We start from the raw sequence: 13,358 nt of genomic DNA, 5'->3' as shown, positions 1-13,358 counted from the left end.
GGAGTTCAAGCACAGCATTTGCGGAAGGGGCAAAGTTGAGCGAAACTAATCTGGGTTAAAATAATAACCAATACGGGCCAAGGGGGCATCCTTCCGGGAGTTGCCCCTCCCCGTTTTTCCCCTCCTCTCTTCTTTTTCTTAAAGAAGCTCGTAGACTGCTTGACAATCTTCTCTTAACTGTTGCTAATTGTTTTGGTTTTATTCTAATGTAAAAATTCCCTGGAATTGAGCTCATTTCTGGTGACAGCAGGAGGCGTCCGTGATGTTTTCCTGGCAAAAAAAAAGTGGCTTCCGTTGGCTTTCAGGAGATTCTTGTCTAGCGGTGTACCCACAAACAAACCAAGTTCGACCTTTTTTTGGTGGGGGGTAACCATAACAAAGTATGCTATTTTAGCGCGTTGCGCGAAGCCATCTTCATCTCGGCTCGGGCGCCTTCCTTGGTTTGACGCAACAAGTCACACGACTCAGGCCCTTGCCGTTCTCAGCCAGAGTTTCGTGCGAACCCAGTCATTGCGCATTTTAGTTTTATTTGCCTGGTTTTATTTGCTCGTCCAGTCGTTGAAATCGCTTCGCGTCACCAGTAAAGCAACTTCTAGCTAACATCCCACAACAGCAACCTTTTGGTTCAGTAGCTTTGTGTCGCCTCCGATCACCGAACCGGGCCTGGGCGCTACCAGAACTGGGCTGCAGAAACCTGGATTATTTTTTAATAGCCGGTACAGTGCCGTTTTTGGTCGCTGCATCTCCCACAATAGGGAAGCTCACACTCCGCCAGCCCGCTCTCCCTTCCCTGCCCGCTTCTCCGTTGCCTCCAGCCTTACCCCCCACCCCCGCAAAAAAAAATGGTGCGGCGGGAGAAGGGAATCGTAACGCGGCTCGTTTGGATTTTATTGGAGAAAGGGAACATGGGGGGAACAGAGGAGAAAAAGTCGGAAAATTAGGAAAAGGTTTTTTGGGGGAAAGAAATCATGTTCGGATTTTCTACTCGGGATGTTTCTTATCAATTAGACCAAAGACCAAATATGCTTTATCTAGGTTCAGTTAATTGCACGAACGCTTACACAACCGATTGTGGTTAATCACGCGAGCCGTGGCTAAACACCGCGTTTAAGCATGTCTGCTATGGGAACATAGTGTTCCTTGCGTTGGAGTGTCATCCAGTGACGATCACGTGGCAATGAACGTGGACATGCTTGTCTTCCATGGCCAACGGAAGAGAGATCCTGGGGCATAAAAATACAGTATTTTGCATAGAACTGTTAGCAACACGTGACTGGCTTTCAGCCATCCTATGGAGAAGATGGGTGTTAATAGAATTTTCTGCCTCAAACTTTACTGTTTCAGAGCAATATTGTTGTGGTTGTAAATTTATCTCAACTTGAGATACTTTTATAGAAAGAGAAGAGAGTTGGGGTTGCTGATGCCTTCACCTTTTTACCCAGGAGGAAATTACATGTTTTTTTTTTTTTTTTTTTGAGCAGAAGGAAACATGCAAAAGAGAGAGAAAGAAAAAAAACCCCCAGGAGAAAGGACTACAGTGCAGAATTGTACCACTTCAGATTCTAGCTTTGTCCAAGATGTTGGGACTACACTCCTAATATTTTCATGTCTCATTCAAAACTGTGTATTCCCACTAAAATACCGTGGAGACCTAACCCCTGGACTAGTTGTGTCTAAATCCAAAGAATTTGACTGTACTTAAGATATAATACTTAGTTCACCTTGGTTCATTCTGAAAAGCAAAGCAGGCTCAATCCTGGTTAGAATTTGGATAGGCAACTATCAGGAAAGCCCCAGGCTAAGAAATCATTAAAATATCCCCCCAAAAGACAAAGACAATCCAGTACCATATTCCACCTAAGAAAACTCAACTTGGAGGAAACATTAGGATTCCACTAAATGGTAGCATCTTCCCACCTCTTCAGCCATGTTTAGCAATTGGTTTTTCTTAAAAGCTAGACTGGAGCTTTTAATGGCCTGTGTGAAATAACAGAGATGCTATGCATTTTTTTGCTGCTGCTCCTTGGAATCCAGCAATTAACATTTCCTTCAGAGAAAAATAGTGGCTCTATTCCAATATTGTTACTCGGACCCTGGTTTCTTGTTCCGCAGGATACAATGACTTCAAACACCCACAACTCTGGATTTTGACAACCTGTCTGGCTAAAATGTGGTGTATTTGTAGATTAAAGTGCTATAGGATCAAAGCCAACTTTTAGAAGATTGACTTGCTGTGTTGCACTCAGTAAATAAATCCACAGCTGTTGCTGAACCAATAGGATGGGAATAAACATAGAAAACACAAATACAAAAGAGGAGTAAGAATTATTTCTCTTAGACCATTAAGGCTGCAATTCATTGTATACCTGGGAGGAAATCTATTGGATCTACAGGCCTATATTTTTGAAAAGGAATGCCCCTTAGACGTAAATGTTTATTTCTGAATAAATACAAATAAATATGTATATCTAAAGGACATTTCAGGACCTTGCATAAATAATACGATCCATGGAAAGATCAAGAATCCTGAATAGTATTATAGTATCTACAACAGGACAAAAAAGAGAACTGTAGTGGTGACTCTTAACTACAAGGAATGAGCCAGTTTGGTGTAGAGGTTAAGGCATCAGGCTGAAAATCAGAAGACCATGAGTTCTAGTCCCACCATAGGCACAAAGGCAGCTGGGTGGCCTTGGGCCAGCCTTTCACTCTTAGCCATAGGAAGAAGACAATGGCAACTGTTTCTGAAATCTTGCCCCTCAAAAATGAAGAGACTTATTTGGATACAAGCAAAAGCCAAAATTTCAAGGAATAATAAAACAAATGTGTACCTGCTAGATTTCTTCTGTAAGTTTGCTATCTCCCAGAAGCATAGATTAGGGATGTCACAGAAGAATTTCCAAGTTTCATCAGTCTTGCTTGGTCTTCAATGTGGAGTCAAATGCTCCTAGCAAAAATAGTTTCAATCAGTTCACGCTTGGAAAATCCAGGAAGTAGAATGAGGAGTCTATATCAAATAATATTTTCATCCATCCTTACAATCTGTGGATGAAGGCTGGAAAAAGAAAAGTGGCTACTACAGGTGAATGTCTATGAAAATGTAAATAATATTTGATACGCATACACACACACACACACACAAAACACACACACACACAATTTATGGGACTACTGTATTTATTATTTGGATTATTAGCCACTGGAATTCCACCTGGTAGTCCAACTCATGAAGAGTTGGGTAATGTTAACCCATGTCAGACCAATCTCATTTCATTTTTTCCCAGTAGATTGTAAGAATGCTGTGGACATGATAGCTCTTGACTTCCACAAGGCATTTGACAAAGTACCCATAGACTTTTCTTTTAACAAGCTAATTGAATACAGAATGGTTTGTCTGCATCCTATCTGCCTTGCTACTAATCTGAATCTTCACCTGAATTTGTGTGTGCTTGGACTATTGAAAATGGGTGATAGGATGGTTTAGATTTATACCATCTTGACAATTGTTTTTTATATGATGTCATGTTTATCTTTAATTTTTTTTTCCCCATTGTGAAACCACCCAGAGATATCCTGGAGAGGAATAGCCTAGGAATTCAATGAGTACATAAACAAATAATGATGATGAATTAGAACTGATTGTAATGAAGAGATAAGTAGAATGCTTACTAACTTTGCAGATGACTCAAAATGGTGTGGAATAGTTAATAATTTTAAAAGACAGAATCAAGTTCAAAACCACCTTGATGGAATAGAAAGGCTGAAAATAACAGAATGAAATTTAATAGACCAATGTATTAGTCTTCACTAACCAAAAAGAAATCATCCTAAAATGGATGATCTCAAAGACGTAATTCTTCTACATTTAGGCAACAAAAACAAAATGCACAGGTACAGTGTAGGTGGTACCTTGCTCAACAGTAGAAACTGTGAAAGGGATCTTGGAGTCCTAGTGGACAACCATTTAAATATGAGTTAGAAGTGTGCAGCAGCTGCCAAAAAAGCCAACACAATTCTAGGCTGCATAAACAGAGGGATAGAATCAAGATCACCTGAAGTGTTAATACCACTTTATAATGCCTTGGTAAGGCCATACTTGGAATACTGCATTCAATTTTGGTCACCACGATGTAGAAAAGATGTGGAGACTCTAGAAAGAGTGCAGAGAAGAGCAACAAAGATGATTAGGGGACTGGAGACTAAAACATATAAAGAACGGTTGCAGGAACTGGGTATGTCTAGTTTAATAGAAAGAAGGACTAGGGGAGACATGATGGCAGTGTTCCAATATCTCAGGGGTTGCCACAGAGAAGAGGGAATCAAACTATTTTCCAAGGCACCTGAGGGTAGAACAAGAAGCAATGTGTGGAAACTAATCAAGGAGAGAAGCAACTTGGAACCCAGGAGAAATTTCCTGACAGTTAGAACAATAAATTAGCTTGCCTCCAGAAGTTGTGAATGCCGCAACACTGGAAGTCTTTAAGAAGATGTTGGATAGCCATTTGTCTGAAATGGTATAGGGTTTCCTGCCTAGGCAGGGGGTTAGACTAGAAGACCTCCAAGGTCCCTTCCAACTCTGCTATTGTATTGTATTCTAGCTTTTGGAATTCCATTACATTGATTTTTTTAAAAAATTAAATGTTATCTTATTTGTATATTAAATACTTTTATATTCCTACCTCTTGCAAATAATTTAATTATTTCTAAATATTTATAAATTGTAAATATTGTAAACTTGTTCTTTGGGTTGGCTGCAAATCTATTATAAATGACAAATGATGGGAAAGGAGCAATGAAAATTTGAAGCACCTAATTCAAACATTTCAAAGGCACTTCTAATTTACTACAACTTATAAATGGCCATAGTCCAATCACCAATTATATTTAAAGAAATCTAATGCCTTATCTGGAAGTTTATGAATTAGATATGCAGTTCTCAGAATCTTTAATTAAGATAGTCAACAAATTATGGAAAATATATTCCATCTTCACTGTACCATGTTGGGATAAACTACTTTGCTGCATGCAGTCATTTTAACATAATATATTTAGTTGGCACCTATACTCTTTTTTCTATAACATTGACTGGAACATAAAAAGAATCACAACTATGAGAGGGCAAGTTGTGATAAATAAATACATTGATGTGTGTAATCAGGAGTCTATAAATTAGTTGGGAATTGTGGGTATCACATATTTCCATAACAGAAATCTGGACTTGATGTGTTAATCTTCTTGGAAAGTTTTCCTGGCGTTGACTTTCTAGAATGTTCGTTATACTGAGATCAGTCTTCAGTCTTTTACTAAATGTATTTATTTTAATTTCCTACCATACTTTCATTAAAAACCCATTTTATTGTCCCGCTGTTATTGTGGCATGTAGACCATTGACTGTGAAGATGTGGAGATAGGAGAGGATTCACTAGGAACAATATTAAGGCAGCATGGCATAGTTGGGAGCAAAATATATTCTAATAGTGTAAAGGACTCACTAAGAATAAGCCACACAATCTGTCTAACTGAGAGAATAGCTCTGAGAATAGAGTTGAACTGTGGGTCCTTGGTATTCTATGAACTTTGCAGTTTTCTTGCAGACACTTTATTTCATTACCAAACTAGGTAACATCATCAGTGCTAGAAGGAAGTGAGTTTGTTGTAAGAGTGCCAGTGGAGAAATGATCTGAGATTTTAAGGAAAAAAGCTTTGCTCTCATGTTAGCAGGACTTAATCCACTTGTGCTTAATTTTTTATTTGACAAAACATTGTTCCCTGAAATGAAATGAATCATTTCAAAGGAAAACAGTAAAATGAATCTAGAAGCTACATGGAACTTCTTTCACATGGAAGACTCTCTGATAAAATATTATTTATTTTCCTCTTCTTCCTCAATGTAAAGCAAAACATCATGATCAAGTTAATCCACACATATGTATATGCATAAATATAAATATGCATGTATTTAAATAAAATCATAAATAAGTAATAAAATATTTATTTTCCTCTTCTTCCTCAGTGTAAAGAAAAACATCATGATCAAGTTAATCCACATATATAAATGTATTTAAATAAATAATATAATAATAAATAAATAATAAAATATTTATTTCCTTCTTCTTTCTCAGTTTAAGAAAAACATCTTGATCAAACCCAAAAGGGTTTGCTGGAAATGTTTCTAGTTGAGTGCACCCTGAATATCATTTTTGGTGAAAAGAAAGATGTAATAATATAAATATGAAAACATCACATAAAATATGTTAGGATGTGATAAGACTGCAGGTGCATATTCCATGAATTTTGCCACAGGGCTCACTATACTCATTTAGTACAGTTTTAATTCAGCTTTTCCCATGCTTGTGCTTTTCAGATGATTGGATCTCAATTGCCATTTTTGTACTAATAAACCAATAAATAATCAATAAAGGCAAGCAATGACTAAAGGTAGCAAAATTAGACTGTAGGACTGCAGATTTATTGAATCCAAACCGTAATGTACTGTAAGTGGTAGAGACACTGTCATATGGTTTTATATTAGGAATTTGGAACTAATAATTTGTGTTCCAGGTGAAATCTATGTGTATATACAATTAATTTTAATTGGTTTTGCTCTGCCTTCTACAGTAGCCAGGTTTGAAAAAATGATATGTGATTTACAAGGAAATATTGTTCTTGGAATGAAACAAATAACATAAATTTATATTCCGCTTTAGCCATATAGATAGCCATCAACTTATATCCACAATTGAACCTAAAATGTCTGTTGCTAACCAAGGCATTTAAGTGAATCATACCCCATTTGATGATGTTTTTGACATGTTTGTTAAGTGAATCACTACAATTATTAAGCGAATCATGGTCATTAAGTGGATCTGATTTCTCCCATTGATTTTGTTTGACAAAAGCTCTTTAGGTAGGTTGCAAATAATTCTATGGCCCTGTGATGCTGCAAACCATTGTAAACACACACCAGTTGCCAAGCATCTGAAGGTTGAACGTCTGAGTTTAGGGGTGCTGCAACAGTCATAAGTATGAGAACTGGTCATAGGTCACTTTTTTCAGTTGCATTGTAACTCTGAATAGTCATTAAACAATGAACAATTATTGTAACTCAAGGACTACCTGTACTAACCTACTGAATGCCCTTGGCCTAATTGTTCCCTCCTGCTTTAGTTTATTCATTGAATCATTCTGGACAGATGGCACAGGGCTATCATGGGACAAACACGGGCTAAATGTGTAAAAAACAACAGGGACAAAAAATCTGGGGAATTTAAGTCAAACCATACATTTTGCTTTCCAAAACAATTACCATAATTTTAAGCTAAATTAACAGAAGGTTGTGCTCTGATTCCATATCTAAAAGAATAATTGGTTTTGCTTCCCCCTTCAACCTTCCTCTCTTCCTTTAGTTTCACCCACGCAACCGCACTGTTCAGCTTTTGTGTGTCACTCTGTGGATGACAACAAAACCCCTTTCAGTGTCGAAGTCTTTATGATATGCATTTGATTGATGTTAAGACTGCTCAAGGGAGATAATTTTCTTTTCAGTTTCTGTATGCCATTTTTAATAGCCCTGCTTCCCTTGCAGATAGAGATGTTATATATCTCAAAGAGGAGCTGTCTGGGGCTTGATTTCAAAAATCAAATGCTGATGAAGCAGCTGTTAATCTTCTCATGTGCTAGTCCTGAATCTGAGTAAATACACAAGTGTTGCATGGTTAAGCACATGCATATGTGTTTTAGCAACTTCAGGAAAGTTTTCTGAAACTTTAGCCCCCCCAAAATTTACTAAAATCTCCAAACTGCTGAGAACATATTGTATAAGCCAGTCGAATAAACCACATACATGAAGTAATCAATCTATAGGGCTTTTCTTAGGTATCATTTTCAACACACCAGTGACATTAACTTCCATCAGATTTCTTTAAAAATCACAATGAACAGGAAATTTGATGATTTATTGTTGTTACGTTCTGCCCAGGAAGAAGTAATATAGTCTTCAGCTGCCTGGGAAATTCATATCTTCACCTCTTTTCATTCCATTTCCTCCTTTTGCCTTATTAGTTGTTTATCATATGGGTTATGATTAATCATGAGTAACTACTCAGTATTCTGGCTGGTGCTTCTGATTATGAAATAGAGCAGTCATTGGTAACAGGAGAAATGGAGATATCTCCAAGGTGGTTGGACTCGTTTTAAAGGTAATGGGGAATTGCAGTTAAAATATTATTTATTTCAGTTTTGCTTTAGATGTACTTAAAAAACCAGTGATGGCAGAAAGCTCCTTTACTGAAATGGGCTAGTAGTAGTATCTTTTTTGTGGTTTAGAATAGGGTAAATATTTTATCTAGGCAGCAAAATCCAGGTGACCCAGAAATGAAAATCCAAGATATGAACATTCTTTTTTGTTGATATCTAGAAGCTATTTGGCTATTAGAAATTACAACCTAAACATGTGCAAATGCATGTGGTGATCCTGTTAGAGCATTGTATGAATCTATCCCTTACAATTTCTGAATTGTTTATTTATTGAGAAAATTAAGCTAGTTGTGGTTTGTTTGCAGTTGCATGCCCTGGGAATATAGTTGAAATATTTTTATCTGCTCAGATATGGATTAACTGCTGTGCAAAGAACCCAACAGGGCAGAATTCCAGATCTGCTGTGCTTTAGATCTACTTTAAGTAACATAAATATTTTAAACTGTTGTAGAAAATGGCTAGAAAGAAATCCAAATAATTCATACATTTACTCTTTCCTAGCTGTGGGAATTTGAGCATCTTTTCATAACTGAAATCTTCCAGCTGTAGTGGACTTCCATTCCCAGAATTCTTTTCAACATTGCTTGCTAAACATTTTAGAAGAGTTCAACATATCTGGAAGAAACTAAGTTGGTGACAGTTGATTTACAGGAGTATTTTTATTTAAACAGGTGGGAGGGGGGATAAGTTATTTATAAAGGTCCCAATCAAATAGAGCTTAGTTATCCAAATCTAGATATGAATTAAGACCATTTTGGGAGATTTGTGCATTGTTTAAAAATATTTTTCTAATAAGCAGAAAGTCATTGTTATATTTCTAGAATTCACAGTTACCCTGGGTCAAAAGATGCAAGGAGAAACAGAATGGTGATGTCAAATTTAGTCCTGTTCTTCCCTTAATAGGATCAGCAAGATTTTATTTATTCATTTCAAGTATTGCTGTCTTATTTTCTCAAAAAAAAAAAAACACCACCTAGACCCATGTAAGATTTATTTCTGATATCTGTAAATTTTGCCAATGATCTACATGGAAACACATTAGAGCTGATCCCTTCAAAACCTAGTGATAGGTTGTGAAAAATGATTTGTGCAGGACAGAGGTAGAATGGGCGGAGAACAAGAGGGAGGCGATCTCTTTCTTTTGAAAGGTATTGATGATATGTATATTCATCCTGTTTTGTGGCTTAGGCTTGTTATAAGATAATTTACTGCCATTAAGAATGTTTGTGTTTTGGTGGCTCTGTCTACAGTATTTGAAGTTTATTAGAATATCAAGAATGATGCAAGTAGGATGGCCAAACATTGTGATTATAAAACCTATAACCTATGCTGATTTGCGGGAAGGAATGTTTGTTATATAGATCATGGTCTATCAACATTTGTACAATTTGTTCAAATTTTACGAAGTTGTTTTGTTTATTATATAAATTTCCAGACATTTTGCCTGACCACCTCCCTACCTCCATCCTCCTCTCTTCTTTTCCTTTCTCTTCTTTTTTCTTCTCTTCTTCTCTCTTCTTCTCTCTTCTCTTCCCTTCCCTTCCCCTCCTCTCCTTTCCTCTTCTCTCCTCCCTCCCCTTTCCTTCTTTTTTTGGAAGTGAGGAAGGAAAGACAAAAATACCATATTTTTTGGAATATAAGAGGCACCAAGATTTTGAAGAGGCAAATTTTTTTAAAAAAAGGTTTCGCACTCTGCAGACCTCCCAAAAATGGTCCATTTTTCATGAAAACAGGCCTGTTTTTTGTCCCCCAAAAGGGCATGAATAGCCTTTAGGAGGATTGTAGAGTGCTCCTGAGGATCATAGGGGGGGCAAAAATGAGCAAAAAACAGCCCATTATTTTGTGGAACGCACCTGTTTTTGTCAAAAAAAAAAAAAGGGCATGCATAGTCTTTAGGAGCCTTTAGAGTGCTCCTGGGGGCTGGGGGGGGGATAAAAATGAGCAAAAAGTGTCCTGTTTTTCGCTCATTTTTGCCCTCCCCAGCCCTAGGAGTATTCTGGAAGCCTCCTAAAGTCTATGCATGTCCATTTTTGCTAGTCGTTTCGTGAGGCCAAAAGTGCTGTATTCAGTGTATAAGATGCAGCCAGATTTTAACCTTCTTTTTTGAGGGAAAAAGGTGTGTCTTATACTCTGAAAAATACGGTATTAGTATTATTTTACTATGCTAACTCTGTTTACATAGCTATCTTTTTCTTTTTGTTCTTACCTAGTTTGAAAAAATAAAGATTTTTTAAAGAGAAAATAAGTTCCTTTCAATTGATATAAGGTGATTTTGTGTAATTATATTAAAATATAATTCAACTATCAATTTCAAACTGTTTCTTTTTCTGAAATGAGAATAAGGCATTTTGACCAATGGTAATACTAATAATGCCTGAACAAAAGTCTCCCTGTACAGAATCTTCATCCTCATTGCTGAAAGCTAAAAATAATGAGTTTTCACTGAAGCTGTTTGCCATATAAATTCCATAGAAATGCAATGAGATTGGGATTTTATGGGACAAAATGGACAGCAGGAAATATGAATGTGATAGAAATATAATAAAAAATTATATCTTTCAATGTAGCTTATTCAGATGTTTTGCAGGGCATCCCAGATATTTCAATCAGCTTTCAACTGGATTGGATATGGTTGGATTAGCTGCAGATTGGCTAACTTCTACAGCTAACACTAATATGTAAGTATGTAAATTGACTAATAAGATCCTTTTAAGCATCATTAACTCAGAAATTAGCTTAGATTGTTTTCAGAAATAAAGTACACTATTTTACTGTCTATGCAAAATATTTGTTTCTTTAAATTAGCAACTGTAAAAAAATTCCTCATTGCCATAGTTGGTCCATTTTTGCAAGCATAAAACTAAGGTGAAAGCTGGCCTAAAATTATTTTAATTCAGGGTAATGCTCACATAGCAATTATAAGGAACAAAACCCTACAAACATACTTGCATTCATAATTAATGAACAATAATTAATCAGATAAAATTTCACATTCATAGATATTAATACATTTATTTTATAGTACACACAAGAGGTTTTAGAGAGAAGAAATTAACTTGAGCCTCATATTTACCAATGTCAGCAGATAGATTAGCATCTATATTTTGCATGCCTCTTTTTAAGGAAGAAGAGGACATAGTGGTTCAGTGGCTAAGATGCTGAGCTTGTTGATCAGAAAGGTCACAGCTTGGTGGTTTGAATCCCTAGCGCCGTGTAACGGAATGAGCTCCTGTTACTTGTCCCAGCTTCTGTCAACCTAGCAGTTCAAAAGCTTGTAAAAATGCAAGTAGAAAAGTAGGGACCACCTTGGTGGGAAGGTAACAGCGTTCCATGTGCCTTCAGCATTTAGTCATGCTGGCCACATAACCACAGAGACATCTTCGGACAGCGTTAGCTCTTCGGCTTAGAAACGAGATGAGCACCGTCCCCTAGAGTCAGGAACGACTAGCACATATGTGTGAGGGGAACCTTTACTTTAGTCTTTTAAGAAAGAAGAAAAGAAAGAGAGGGAGGAAAGGTAGCATTTACCATATATGACATGAAAAATGGTTCTATAGAAACACTGAGAGTTGCGTAGTCGAACAGATAAACAGAAAATAATTTGTTAGTGAAAACATGAAGAGCAGGTATGAAATTGTTAAAACTAAGGGAGGCAAATGGGGAAAACATCAATTTGTACCTCTCCAGAAAAAATAGAATAAAAAGTTCAGTTCTGAAGAAGCTTCTTGAATGAGAAGCAAGATGTTTTCAAGGGGGTGGGGGAACCCCAAGAAAGTCCAGTTGGAAAAGCATCTTTGGGACATCCATGACCTGGATGATTGAGAATCTATTTGGGAGCTGTAGTCTCAGGCATTTCTGGAAGGCATCAGAAATTGTTTTAAAGATCTAAGGCAGGAATTTCTAGAATGCATATGGGTCAACATAAAATAATGACATTGCCATAGGTATATACTACAGGCCACCCAATCGAGCAGAAGAAATAGAATAGATGGAGTTTTTGCTAATCACTTAACCAACTTATATAGGAAACACACCACAGTAGCAATGGGGGACTTTAATTACTCTGACATCAACTGGGAGACAAATTCTGCAACAAATGAGGGATCAAAGAAATTCCTGACCCACCTATCTCAAAACATCATCACCCAATATGTAGAGGAGGCAACTGGAGGGACATCTATACTGGACCTTATTCTTACCAACAGAGAAGAAATGATAGAGGGGGTTAAATTGCAGGAACTTTATGGGAAATTGATGCCTTATAAGAATTCAATATAAAAAAGGCACAAGGCGCAGAACACAATCACAACCAGTTTATTATACTTTAAAAGAGCTGATTTTAACAAACTCAGAAAAAGCTTTGGAAGGATCTCATGGGTGAAAATCTGAAAGGGAAAATCAACTCAAGAAGTTTGGGAAACTGAAAAATGATCCAGTTCAATACCATTAAAAAAGAAAAATAAGAAACCCCCAGCATGGTTGCAGAAAGAACTCTCAGAGAGGGAAGAAAAGGGTAAATGCAAAAAATGGAAAGAAGGCAGATTACCAACAAATAGCCCAAACCTACAAATGTGAAGTTAGGAAAGCTAAGGCTTTGAACAAAGTAAGACTTTGCTTATTACAAAAGCAATTTAAAAAGTTTCTTTCAACATATAAAAAACAAGAGAAAACATCAGAAACATAATTGATTTACTAATGAGCAAAGATGGCTAAGAAATATTGGGTAATAGAGGGAAAGCAGAAAGTACTTAATTCGTACTTTGCATTTGTTCACACAAAAAGAAAACACAACTCTCAACCCACCAAAAACAGAACCATCAATGACAGGTTAGGAATGCAAATATGCAAAAATATGGTAAGAGAACACCAGTCAGCTTTAGATGGATTCAAATCACCAGATCATGCTGTACTTCAGCCCAGAGTGTTGAAGGAACTAGCAGACATGATTTCAGAACTATTGAAACATATGTTTCAAAGTTCTTGGATTACCGAGGAACTACCTGTGGACTGAAATACAGCTAACGTGGTTCCCAACTTCAAAAAATGAGGGGGGGGGGGAAATAGATCCAAGAAATTACAAACCAATCAGTCTGACATCAATA

The 13,358-nt window shown here is 36.8% G+C and overlaps 1 protein-coding gene across 1 annotated transcript in view; it reads left to right on the top strand.

The window, feature by feature from the left end:
- Positions 1-13,358, top strand: part of GAD2 (glutamate decarboxylase 2) — a 42,106-nt gene that overhangs the window by 6,983 nt on the left and 21,765 nt on the right. The window contains exon 5 of the mRNA XM_032237272.1: positions 10,844-10,934. Within this exon, the coding sequence (XP_032093163.1) occupies positions 10,844-10,934 (91 nt within the window). The remainder of the gene's footprint in view (positions 1-10,843; positions 10,935-13,358) is intronic.

Source organism: Thamnophis elegans, chromosome Z (genome assembly GCF_009769535.1).
Source record: "Thamnophis elegans isolate rThaEle1 chromosome Z, rThaEle1.pri, whole genome shotgun sequence".
Classification (NCBI taxonomy): domain Eukaryota; kingdom Metazoa; phylum Chordata; class Lepidosauria; order Squamata; family Colubridae; genus Thamnophis; species Thamnophis elegans.
The sequence above is the reverse complement of the archived record's forward strand: the minus strand, read 5'-3'. Positions and strand labels throughout refer to the sequence as shown.